General features: G+C 39.5%; 1 protein-coding gene and 1 pseudogene across 4 annotated transcripts in view; both read right to left on the bottom strand.

Moving 5' to 3' along the window:
• HIBCH (3-hydroxyisobutyryl-CoA hydrolase) overlaps nucleotides 1-13,021 on the bottom strand; it is a 104,626-nt gene that overhangs the window by 35,071 nt on the left and 56,534 nt on the right. For all 4 annotated transcript variants that reach the window (XM_002712340.6, XM_089330189.1, XM_089330190.1 and 1 more), the window contains 4 exons: nucleotides 7,950-8,095; nucleotides 7,397-7,483; nucleotides 3,587-3,645; nucleotides 2,783-2,864 (listed from right to left, as the gene is read on the bottom strand). In XM_002712340.6, the coding sequence (XP_002712386.2) occupies nucleotides 2,783-2,864; nucleotides 3,587-3,645; nucleotides 7,397-7,483; nucleotides 7,950-8,095 (374 nt within the window). The remainder of the gene's footprint in view (nucleotides 1-2,782; nucleotides 2,865-3,586; nucleotides 3,646-7,396; nucleotides 7,484-7,949; nucleotides 8,096-13,021) is intronic.
• LOC127491909 (small nucleolar RNA SNORA31) lies at nucleotides 9,100-9,218 on the bottom strand (annotated as a pseudogene).

Raw genomic sequence — 13,021 nt, 5'->3', positions numbered from 1 at the left:
ATGTGAGCCATTCTAACTGGGGTGAGGTGGAACCTCATTGTGGTTTTGATTTGCATTTCCCTGATTGCTAGTGATCTTGAACATTTTTTCATGTGTCTGTTGGCCATTTGGATTTCCTCTTTTGAAAAATATCTATTGAGGTCCTTGGCCCATCTGTTAAGTGGGTTGTTTGTTTTGATCTTGTGGAGTGGGAATAAAAGAGGGAAGAGATGTGCAATTCGGGACATGTTCAATCTGACTTACCTCAAACGGTAGAGTTAGAAACATACCAGGGGATTACAATTCAATCCCATCAAGGTGGCATGTACCAATGCCATCTCACTAGTCCCAGTGATCAATTTCTGTTCACAATTGATCGTAATGATAGGACTAAGAACCAAAGGGATCACATAAACAAGAATAGTGTCTGCAAATACTAGCTGATAGAATCAAAAAGGGAGAGAATGATCCAACATGGGAAGTGAGATACACAGCAGACCCATAGAATGGCAGATGTCCTAAACAACACTCTGGCCTCAGAATCAGCCCTTAAGGCATGGGGATCCGGCTGAAATGCCCATGAGAGTATTTCAGGTATGGAAAGCCAAGACACTCTAGGGGAAAAAAAAAAACCTAAATGAAAGATCTCTGCGAGTGAGATCCCAGTGGAAAGAACGGGTCATCAAAGAAGGAGGTACCTTTCTCTGAAGGGAGGAGAGAACTTCCACTTTGACCATGGCCTTGTCTAAATATGATCAGAGTCAGTGAACTCAGGGGGCTTCCATAGCCTTGGCAGCTCATGACAAGAGCCTAGGGTGATTACTGATGCCATAAACAAGAGTGTCAATTTGTTAAGTCAACAACAGGAGTCACTGTGCACTTACTCCTCATGTAGGATCTCTGTCCTTAGTGTGCTGTACATTGAGATTTAATGCTATAACTAGTACTCAAACAGTATTTTTCACTTTCTGTTTCTGTGTGGGAGCAAACTGTTGAAATCTTTACTTAATGTATGCTAAACTGATCTTCTGTATATAAAGAGAATCAAAAATGAATCTTGACGTCAATGGAAGGGGAGAGGGAGTGGGAAAGGGGAGGGTTGCGGGTGGGAGGGACGTTATGGGGTGAAGCCATTGTAATCCATAAGCTGTACTTTGGAAATTTATATTCATTAAATAAAAGTAGTACCTGCTAACACTAACGATAGAATAAATAAAGGGGAGAGTGATCCAACATGGGAAGTGAGATACTCAGCAGACTCATAGAATGGCAGATGTCCTAAAGAGCACTCTGGCCTCAGAATCAGCCCTAAAGGCATTCAGATCTAGCTGAAAAGCCCATGAGAGTATTTCAGGCATGGAAAGCCAAGACACTCTGGCAAAAGATCTCTGCGAGTGAGATCCCAGTGGAAAGAACAGGTCTTCAAAGAAGGAGGTACCTTTCTCTGAAGGGAGGAGAGAACCTCCACTTTGACTATGACCTTGTCTAAACAAGATAAGAATCGGAGAACTCAGAGGGCTTCCATAGCCTTGGAAACTCATGACTGGAGCATAGGGAGATTACTGATGCCATAGACAGGAGTGTCAATTGGTAAAGTCAACAACAGGAGTCACTGTGCACTTACTCCTCATGTAGGATCTCTGTCCTTAATGTGCTGTGCATTGAGATTTAATGCTATAACGAGTACTCAAACAATATATTTCACTTTGTGTTTCTATGGGGGTGCAAACTGTTGAAATCTTTACTTAATGCATACTAAACTGATCCTTTGTAAAAAAAAAAAAAAAAAAAAAAAGAAAGAAAGAAAGAAAGAAATTATCAACTCCCAACTTGACTCTCACTGGGATTAAACATGACAATAGGTCTGATCTGATTTCATCATCATTTAAAAAATATCATCTATTATTTTTCACTTTATGTTTCTGTGTGGGAGCAAACTGTTGAAATTCTTACTCAATGTATACTAAGGTGATCTTCTGTATATTAAGATAATCGAAAATGAATCTTGATGTGAATGGAAGGGGAGAGGGAGTGGGAAAGGGGAGGGTTGCGGGTGGGAGGGACGTTATGGGGGGGAAGCCATTGTAATCCATAAGCCGCACTTTGGAAATTTATATTCATTAAATAAAAGATTAAAAAAAAAAAAAAAGAAATGAGTGTGCTTACGAAAGACCTTCTCTGTCAAAGGACAGAAAACCAGTGCTATGGAGTGAACAGGATTTGGCTCACCCAACTCATGCAGATGTAAAGTCCCAAAGTCATCGATTGATGGTGCTGATAGGGTGAAGCCTTGATCCAATTGTGGTGTCTCAGGGTGGAACCTTTGGGAGGTGATTAGACTGGGATGCTGACATAACAGTCTCACAAAGGCTTTTTTACAAGAGATAAATGCACTTGGGGAACAAGCACAATCCCTGCCTCTGCTTCCTGGCTTCTGCTATGTGACCGTTCCTCCCCACATGCTCTTCCACATCCAGCCTCCAGGCTCATCATACTCAAGATTCATAGGGTTGTCAAATCTCAGACTTGTGAATCCCCAAAACTGTGAGCCAAAATAAATTTTCCTTCCTAGTAGCTACTCTCAGATATTTTATAGTCATAGTAATGAAAAGCTGAGTAACACAACCAATTTGATTTTGCCCTTGACATCCAGCAAGTAGATAGGAAACTTGCGTTTAGGTCAAGGTTTAGTGGAACTCCTTTCTAACATACGGTGGGATATGTCACTACCAGGAAGCACTGATACCCCTCAGAGAAGTTTCTCTGTTGTAATACTACACCACACTCAGGTTCAGTATATTACCTTCAACTGCTCTAAGGCAAAAGGTGAGCCATCTTGCCGCAGATTTTCAGTAATCTGTTCCACAGTACTGGCTGAAAACCACCTATAACAAAGGAAACACATGATGTCGCCAACATGCAAATAACTGCCTCTAAGACACACACATATTTGAGCATAGGCTTCCCTCCTCCCCATTTCAAAACAAAGACCTTGCCAACCTGTTTTACAGGATGAAGAACTTGAATATTACTATCCTGGCTAACTGTTTATAGACTACCCTCACTAATGCAAAATAAAACCAAAATTTTCCATTTCTGCTTTGTTTCATCTGTTATACTTATACACAAATAAATGTCTCAACTGTGAAAAATGGATGCTTTTAAAATGTAGAGATGATTATTTTCCAATAGTTTTTCTCCTCTTATTTCTTTAAGAAGGCTGTCAGTTTATCAAGTCACTTCCCAAAACCTTTTGCTGATTGGCTTGATAACAATTTCAGACACAATGACCTTACAAAGATAAAAAAGTAAGTTAATTCAATTACTATTTTCTAACCTTTCTTCCTCACCAAAAACAAAGAAAACAAGACAAAGATTTTTTGCACTTAAATGAATTAACATGGTAGATTACTTAAATACATTGAATTTATTTCTTTTTGAAAGAGTAGGCAAGGAGCTACTTTAAGGTAAGGGAAAATAGAAACACTATGCTATCTGATCTCAGGATTTGATACATTTCAAACACAATGTAATTATAATGTTAGCAAATTCAATTTCATAAAGTCTTTTCAAAGTAATGGATATAATTGAGATCTCTTTTTAATACCTGTTTATTTTGTCCATGTGTTCCTCAAGTATAAACGGCTTGTCTTGATCAGTCTTCGACTGTTTAAAAAGAAAAATCTTTTATTCAATTTGAAGTACCTGAGATCTTTTTTAAATTCTTAAAAAATTTCATCATACTTAATTACATACTTCATGACAGATCATCATTTTTGGCCAAATTACATCTCACAGTCTCATAAATACAACCATATGCTCAAATTCAGTATGTAGTACTCTAGACTTGCTCTCAGACATGTCAAAGGTAAAAATGTCCTTTTACTTTTATTTCATTACATATGATACATTATTACTAAAATGTATCTACAAATCTAGGGATTGTAAGGGATCTAAGATTTGATTCTGCCCAAATTTCCATCTAAAAATTCTCAACTAAATCCCTGGAATCCTTGTAGCTCTGACCCCAAGAGACAGAAAACAGCACCTCAAGAAGGAGCTCACAAGTGCCTGATTTTTATTGCTTCAGTTGTGGACAAAAATCTGCTCTCTTTCACAAAATCTTACAGTCCATCTCTCTTTCACTTAAATTATTTCACACGGCACAGTTTTGTGTCCCCTCAATCCACGTCCTTCACATGGACAAGTTTTAGTTTATCAGGGTTATTTTGTTTGTTTGTAAGCAGAGTGACAGAGAGACAAAGGGAAAAAGATTTTCCATCCGTTCGTTCACTCCCAAAATGGCCACAAACAGCTAGGACTGTTCAGGCTGAAGCCAGGAGCCTTGAACTCCATCCAGGTCTCCCATGTGAATGGCAAAGGTCCAAGTATTGCTTCCCAAGCACATTAGCAGGGAGCTGGATCAGCAGCAGAGGAACCAGGACTCAAAGTGGTGCTCCAATATAGGATGCCAGTGTGGCAAGTGCAGTTTAACCCCCTGTGCCTCAGCACCAAACTCTAAAGTCATTCCTAAAGTCTGTAGCACATACTTTAGCAGCAGGTATGGCTGGATCATAGGAAAATACAACAGGGCTTCACATGTGTTTGTTTATTTTGTATATAATATTTTTAAAGATTTATTTATTTGAATGCAGAAACAGAGAAAGAGAGAGAGAGGTCTTCCATCCACTGGTTAACTCCCCAGATGGCCACAGCAGCCAGAGCTGAGCTGATCCGGGTCTCTCGTGTGGGTGCAGGGGCCCAAGGACTTGAGCCACCTTCTACTGCTTTTCCAGGCCACAGCAGAGAACTGGATTGGAAGTAGAGCAGCCGGAACTCGAACCAGTGCCCATATGTGATGTAGGCACTTCAGGCTGCAGCTTTTCCCATTATGCCACAGCACCAGCCCCTATAATACTTTTACTAACAGGATTAACTCTGGATTACTGTCAAGGTAGGTCTGTTATGTGGCTGATTTATACTGAGTTCCAATCAATTAAAACTGCTTTTTGTTGTTTTGTTTTGTTTTTTTAAACCTGTGCTCTGTTGGCTACATTTGTCTCACCCAGTACTATTAACTTAGTACTTCAGACTACAAGTACAAGATTTTCACTTTTCTTTAGGATATTTCACATTGTTACCATTAAACAGATCACTCTAGACTCAGAGCTGTATTCTCATTTTTTTTTAACTAATCAATCTGCCTTGGTTTCAAATCAATTTGTTCAAAATGGAGTCAACATATTCATGGAGAGCACAGAGAAATATTGAATAACAGAATAATCCAAGACAATTTCCCTAGATTACTAATTACACATTTAACATAACTCTTTAGTAAAGCCCTTCAACTCCTACATACCATAATCCACCCCAAATTTTCTCAACTTGACAACATGAAAGACTGTCAAGTGATCCCAAAATACAGATGAGGGGGGACTGGCCTTGTGACAAGTTAAGCTGCTGCCTAGGATGCTGGCATCTCATGTATCCAGGTACCAGTTGAAGTCCCGGCTGCCCCACTTCCAATTAACCTCACTGCTAATGTGCTTGGGAAAGCAGCAGCAGATGTCCCAAGTGCTTGGGTCCTCACCACCCATGTGGGACACTTGGATGGAGTGAGTTCCAGATTCCTGGCTTTGGGCTGGCCCAGCCCTGGCAATTGTGGCCATTTAGGGAGTGAACCAGTAGATGAAAGGTCAATCTCTCCCCTCTGGTGTAACTCTGACTTTCAAATAAATAAAATAAATCTTTAAAAACAAAAACACAACAAAACAGATGAGGGGCCAGCTTTGTGGCATAGCAAGTAAAATCGCAGCCTGCAATGCAAGCATCCCACAGGGCACTGGTTTGTGTCTTAGCTGCTGCATTTCTGATCCAGCTCTCTGCTAATGGCCTGAAAAAGCAGAAAAAGATGGCCCATGTGTTTGGGCCCCTGCCACCCATGTGGGAGGCCCAGATGAAGCTCCTGGCTCCTGGTTTCCTCCTGACAATTATGGCCATCTGGGGAGTGAAGGAGCAGATGGAAGACTTCTGTCTGTCTGTCTGTCTCTCTCTCTTTCTCTAACTCTGACATTCAAATAAACAAATAAATCTTTAAAAAAAAAGTATGAAATATTCTATGCTCTGTATTCCCAGTCACTGCATGAAGTACAATCTGCACTTGTGTTCTTCAGTCCTTGGTAACTCTGCTATTTCTCTAAGTATTTCTTTCCCTCTATCTTCTCATTATGAATTGCTAATAATTTGACACTGGTCCTCCTGGAATACTACCTCTAATTTTCCATTCTCTCTGTTTTCCATCTCATTATCCTTTTCTTTCTCTTAGAGTTTTCCTCAACCATCAATTTTACTTTTTTCATATTTGCTAACATATTCTTAATTTTCAAATTTTTCTCTTTATAACATCTGTTGTGGTTTCATAGATAAAATATTTTCCTCTAATCTGGAGAAAAGAACAATTATAGGTTGTTGTTTTCTTTTGTGTGTGTGTGTGTATGTGTGTGTTTTGTCTCCTTCTTCTCTATGCCTTATCTGCTTTTCTTCTGGTGCCTGCCTTTGTTTTTTTTTTTTTTTTTTTTTTTTTGCCTGGGAACAACTTATTTTTCTGTGTGAAGCACTAAAATTAGGACACACTATGTGTTAATATCAGTTGTAATTATAGCACTGTCAACTCTATGAATAAGATGATCAGACAAACACTTGGATGTGTCATTAAGGGGTTCATGAATGTCAGTATCTACAAGCGTTTTCTTTTTGGGGCCAGTGCTGTGGTGTAGTGTATTAAGTTGCCATTTACAGTGCTGGCATCCTATATGGCTGCTGGTTCAAGTTCCAGCTGCTCCTCTTCTGGTCCAGCTCCCTGCTAACGTGCCTGAGAAAGCAGCGGAAGATAGCCCAAGTCCTTGGAGCCCTGCACCCATGTGGGAGACCCAGGTGAACCTCCTTCCTGACTTCGGCCTAGCCCAATCATGGCTGGTGTGGCCATTTGGTGAGTGAACCAGCAGATGGAAGTTCTCTCTTTCTGTCTCTCCTCTCACCCTCCATAACCTTTCAAATAAAATAAAATCTTAAAAAAAAAAAAAAAAGCTAGAAACCAGAGTTCTATTTTAGCAGTTCCACAAATAGTCTCAACATCGAACCTTATTTACAGCAATGTTTTACTGTGTTGTAAAAAGCCTTTTGCAAGGGCTGATCATAAGGCCATGCACTGAAGTCCACCAGCTGTGTGGCTGGCAGTAGAGAAGCCATTTCCTAACAAATGGGAAGCACTGGCCTGCCCTCCAAGCTTTAAAGTGAATAAATACTCAGTGCATTTATCTACATCCACAAACTATATTATTCACCAACATTTAACTTTTCAATCACTTCTCTTTCCCCATTAATTAAAATATTGATGTTGGAACAGGGACAATATTACCTCTGTATGATAGGTTTCTAAGACATTTGCAATATTTTCTTTTGAAGGAGATTTCAAGGCTAACAAATCTTCCTCTAATGTTCTCAACTAAAGAGGAAAAAAAAGGAAAACAGATTGGAATTCCACAAAAATATAAAAATATTTTTAAAAAAAACTCATACTCATTTTTAGAACCTTTGTCTTAAAATTATGATGCTCTGTCTTCAGATGAATAACAATAAAAAATGTAACTGAAGTTGAATGCACATACATTACCCCCACAGCAAATGTTGCCTTATGCAGAATAAATGAATGTGGAAGAATTAAGGAGAAATGGGTCATTCATCTTTGTTTCCCTCTGGCTATCGAGCACTTGTGTGTGGTATTAGAACAATCTGGGTTATATATTTTATTTTTAATTAATTTTAAGTAAAATTGCCACATGCATAGTGGTTATTGCAGTCAACACAAACTCTAATATATCCCCACTTATCTCTCCATCTAACCCCTCACCCCATATCATAATTTGTGTTTTTGTTCCAACAACACAAAGTACAAACATCAAAATAATTACCTTTGCAGAATCTACAAAATGTGTAGCAATTCCTGCTCTGTAAACGTCTCTTCCTTTTAGTCTGAATCCTGTTAAAGCAAGGAAGTATCCAAGTTTTCCTTGAAGTCTTGGCAAGAAATAACCTCCACCCACATCAGGGAATAGTCCTATAATGAAATGTAATAAATAAGAGATAACAATGCTCAAATGGAAGATGAATATAGCTTCTTTACTTTAGATAATACAGGAATTTCTCTTTGGAGTTAGAATCTATACTACAAATGTTATAATCAAGTACTATGCATTGCAATCAATATCACAAAAGATTTGCAAAAATTGTGCCAATCTGGGTGATCAAAATATTAACTTATTTCTATACAATTCAATAAAATATTTGATGACACAATCTTTGGCATATCAGAAGAATTCAATAAGGCTATCTAAATTTTCTTATCACTAATTTATTTTTTAACAATCTCTAAAATTCGTAAAATTGAAAAACTATTTTCTTTACAAATACGCATAGGAAAAAACATACATAATCTAAGGGCTATCACACTGAGAAAATTCATGATTCATGTTTAAATCATTTCCCAAGCTTAGTCAATTATCTAATACTCTAGATATTTAAAAATTGATGCATAACCCTTAGTCCTAAAATGAACAAGTTAATACCTAACAAAATCACTTGCATTTACTCTTTTCTTAACCATCAGTATTTTTAAAATTCCTTCTCTACTAGCAACAACTGAAAGTAGTTTATAGAAAAATAATTGCCATGGGCCAATGATGTGGTGTAGTAGGTTAAGCCCCTGCATGCGGCACCAGCATCCCATATAGGCACAGGTTTATGTCCCTGCTGCTCCACTTCTGATCCAGCTCCCTGCTGATGGCCTGGAAAAGCAGTAGAAGATGGCCCAAGTGCTTGGACCCCTGCCCCCATGTGGGAGACCCAGAGGCATCTCCTTGTTCCTGGCTTTGGATCGGCTGCAGCTGTTTGGGGAGTGAACCAGCTGATGTAAAACCTTTCTCTATCTCTCCCTCTCTGTAACTCTGCCTCTCAAATAAATAAATAAAAAAAATTTTTTAAATGAAAACATGTGCTACTATAATATGGTTTTGGTGTTTAAGAGTTCCTTAATTACAACTTTTTCCCTCTCTCTTTTTCTATAAATGTACTCCCCAATTCAATCTGGGCTGCCACAGTGACAGAAAGCATAGGGATGTATGACTTTCCAGTTTTATGATTCATGTATCTCATTTAAGGTTGCTTCATTTAATGAAATTGAGGTAAAAACACGAGCACTCAAATTCTTCCTGATTCTACTTGACAAAAAGTTCCTATAAAGAATAAACCATGTTACTGTGAACAGAAATCTCTCTTAGTTCCTCAAACCAGACAAAACTGAAGTTGAACATATGACCTCCCCCACTCCTATCACCTTCCAGTCTGGACACCTTGTCTTGTTCACCCCTTATCCCTCATTAGTAACTGCATGCCACTGATTCCTGCTCCTCCACAGGGTTCTCCAAAGACAAGGGCTACAACAATCTTCTTAAAAAAATAAATCCCAATCAGAGTCTTGTGTTCCACTGCTTAAAATCCTTCCATGGCAGCCCATTTCTCCAGATGAAAGTAAATAGCTTGATCAAAGTCCTCAAAGGTCTCTGATCATTTTTTCAATCCCATCTCTTAGCTACAAACTCACTTCACTCCAGCTACTGTGGTCTTTCAGTTGCCCGACCTCCTCTTTCTGGCCCTAGAGCCTCAGCAGCATTCTTCGCAAGGGAAAACACCCTCCATCCTGAAACACACCCGACTTTGAAGGCACCACATTCTCTTCATCCCTCTTGCCTCTTTGCAGTCTCCCTTGCTGATTCCACTTCTTTTGGTTGACCTCTAAATGTTGTTGTGCCTAGGCTTGATGCTGGTCACTTCTTCTTTGCTAAATACACATTTTCCTTAGCTCCCAAAGCTTTAAATGACATCTATATGATCATTACTCTCTGAAATGGACTGTATTATGTCCATCCAAAATTCACATGCTGAAGTCCTGATGATGTAAGCAGGTAGCTAATGGGTGATGAGGAACTGAGACTGCCTGCGGCATCTGTGCCACAGCCCCCCATGCACCAGCCAAGCCCTACCCCCTTCCATACTGATCCAATTTGGCTGCAGGCTCAACACACCCATTCCCCATCCATCACGCACTTGAGCCTCAATACCTAGCACACATCAGATATGACACTTTCCTGGGGATCACCATGTGTGTTGCAGTCCTGCCTCAAACCATACCTCCTTTGAGTATTCAATTAGGGCACCACCCCCTTACTCTATAAAATGATGGCCCAAATTTTGGTGGAGGCAAACTTGTGACGTTGTCTGCACTCCTGAGTGCATACTATCCCTTTAAATAAATTGTGCTTCCCTGCTCACCTCTATCTACATCCCCTTCTTGAATTGTTTTCTCACATGAAGACAAGAACATGGAACAAGCACAGCTGGGGGTCATGTCCCTCACATCACTAACTACCAATGTGACTGTATTTGAAGACAGGGTCTTTAAAAAAGGTAAGTAGGGTTAAATTAGTTGATAATCTAACAGAAATCGCGTCTTTAAAGGAAGAGAAAGGGATACCACAATGGATGCGTGCACAGACAAAAGGCCATGTGAGAATACAGCAAGAAGGCAGCTGTCTAAAAGCCAGAGAGAGAGGCCTTAGGAGAAACCAAACTTGCAGACACCTTCATCCTGAACTTTGAGCCTCCAGAAATTTAACAAATTTCTGCTGTTAAAACAACCCCGTCTCAGTACACTGAGACACACCCAAACCCAGTTATGAGTTTTCCCTTGAATACCGTACTTTTAGATTTGTATTCAAGACATAACTTGTGGATAATAAACATCTCACACAGCACATGCCAAAAACACAAGTCTCAACTCACATTCCTCTAACTACATTATTCCTACATTAATCAGCCTCATCCAACTAGTAGCACAAGCTAAATACTTAAGAGTTATTCCTGATTGTTTTATTACCTAGCCAGGTTATCCAAAAACATTCTTCAAAACTAGTCTCTCAATTCAACTCTATCTTCACGCTACCCCAAGCCAAAATCTCCTCTCTGTAGACCTGTGCTGCTCAACAAAACTTTCTGTAATGATGAAAATGCTCTTTAATTTGTGTGTCCAATAAGACAGCCACTAGCCATATGTAAGTAGTAAGCACTTGAAATGTGACAGATGCTACAGAGGAACAGAATTTATTTTACTTAGATTTAAGTAAGTTATATTTAAAGTTAAATAGCCACACATGGCTAGTGGCTACAGTTTTAGACAGTGCAGCTTTAGACCAATTATACTTCTGGCACCCCTACAATCTATTATCCTCAAAGCAACCAGAACGATGGTATTAAAATGATTAAAATGTAAACCAGATCATGTGACTCCCTGCTTTAAACTCACACAGCTTCCCATTATACTTAGGTTTAAATCCAAACATTTTACCAGAGGTCCCTGTGTACCTTTTCAAGAGCATATTATATCTCTCTTGCCCTTGATTTAGACATAATTGCCTCCATTTAGTTCTCTAAACAAGAAAAGATCATTGTTCCTTCAATGTCTTTGAATTAAAACTTTTGTCAATGCCTTAAGATTATGCTTGCAGATCTTAATATAGCTGGTTCTTTTCTAATCAAATTTCAGCTGAAAGGACATCTTCTCAGAGAGAAGTAAAAAGTAGTACAGCAGAAATCAACAATATAGAAAGTAAATGAAAACAAACATTTGATCTTAAGATAAATGAAATCAGCCAGCGCCGCGGCTCACTAGGCTAATCCTCCGCCTTGCGGCGCCGGCACACTGGGTTCTAGTCCCGGTCGGGGCGCCGGATTCTGTCCCGGTTGCCCCTCTTCCAGGCCAGCTCTCTGCTGTGGCCCGGGAGTGCAGTGGAGGATGGCCCAAGTACTTGGGCCCTGCACCCCATGGGAGACCAGGATAAGTACCTGGCTCCTGCCATTGGATCAGGCGGCCATTGGAGGGTGAACCAATGGCAAAGGAAAACCTTTCTCTCTGTCTCTCTCTCACTGTCCACTCTGCCTGTCAAAAAAAAAAAAAAAAAAAAGGCTTATTGACAAATGTACATTCAACAGATGTTAAAGATAAGAAACTGTTATGAACAAATTTATGCTAATATACTGGGCAAGTTCCTCATAAGACCAAAACTACCAAAGTTGTACAAGAAGAATTAGAAAACCTGAATATCTCTCTGACTCTTAAAGTGTTCAAATTTATTTAAAGCTTTCCCATAAAGAAACTTTGAACTAAGACAGCTTCACTGAGGAATTCTACTAAACATTCATAGAAAAACATGATTCCACTCAAACTTTTCCAGAAAATGAAACCAGCAATACCCTGATATCCAAAACAAGGACATTACAAGAAAATCACAGACCAAATCCTTCACTAACACAGGTGCAAAAATTCCAAATTAAATTATAGTAAATCAAACTCAGTAGCATATAAAAATGACAACACATCATATCAGAGTGACATTTGTCCTAGCAATTTAAGGCTGGTTTAATGTTGAAAAACCAAACGAACTCACCATTAACTAAAAAAGAAAAACCAATCACCACCATGATAGATGCAGGCAAAACACATTTGACAAGCCAAAATGCATTCCTAATTAAAAAAAAAAACAAAAACCCGCAGCAATGTAAAAATAAATGGAAACATCCTCACCTGATAAAGGGCAGCTATGGGATACCTCTACCTAACATCATACTTGTTGGGGAAAGACCCAATGTAAGGTTGAGAAGACGGGAAGAACTCTGCCTTTAAGATTTATTTATATGAAAGGCAGAGTTAGAGGCACAGGCAGAGAGAGAAAGAGAGAGGTTCTCCATCTACTAGTTTACTCCCCAGGGGGCCACAATGGCCAGAGCTGGGCCAATCCAAAGCCAGGAGCTCATTCCAGGTCTCCCATGTGGGTGCAGGGGCCCAAGGACTTGGACCATCTTCCACTGCTTTTCCAGACCACAGCAGAGAGCTGAATCAGAAGTGGAGCAGCCACGACTCGAACCAGCTCCC

The sequence above is a fragment of the Oryctolagus cuniculus genome, chromosome 3 (genome assembly GCF_051225735.1).
Source record: "Oryctolagus cuniculus isolate XC-2025 breed Fujian yellow rabbit chromosome 3, ASM5122573v1, whole genome shotgun sequence".
Taxonomy (NCBI): domain Eukaryota; kingdom Metazoa; phylum Chordata; class Mammalia; order Lagomorpha; family Leporidae; genus Oryctolagus; species Oryctolagus cuniculus.
The sequence above is the reverse complement of the archived record's forward strand: the minus strand, read 5'-3'. Positions and strand labels throughout refer to the sequence as shown.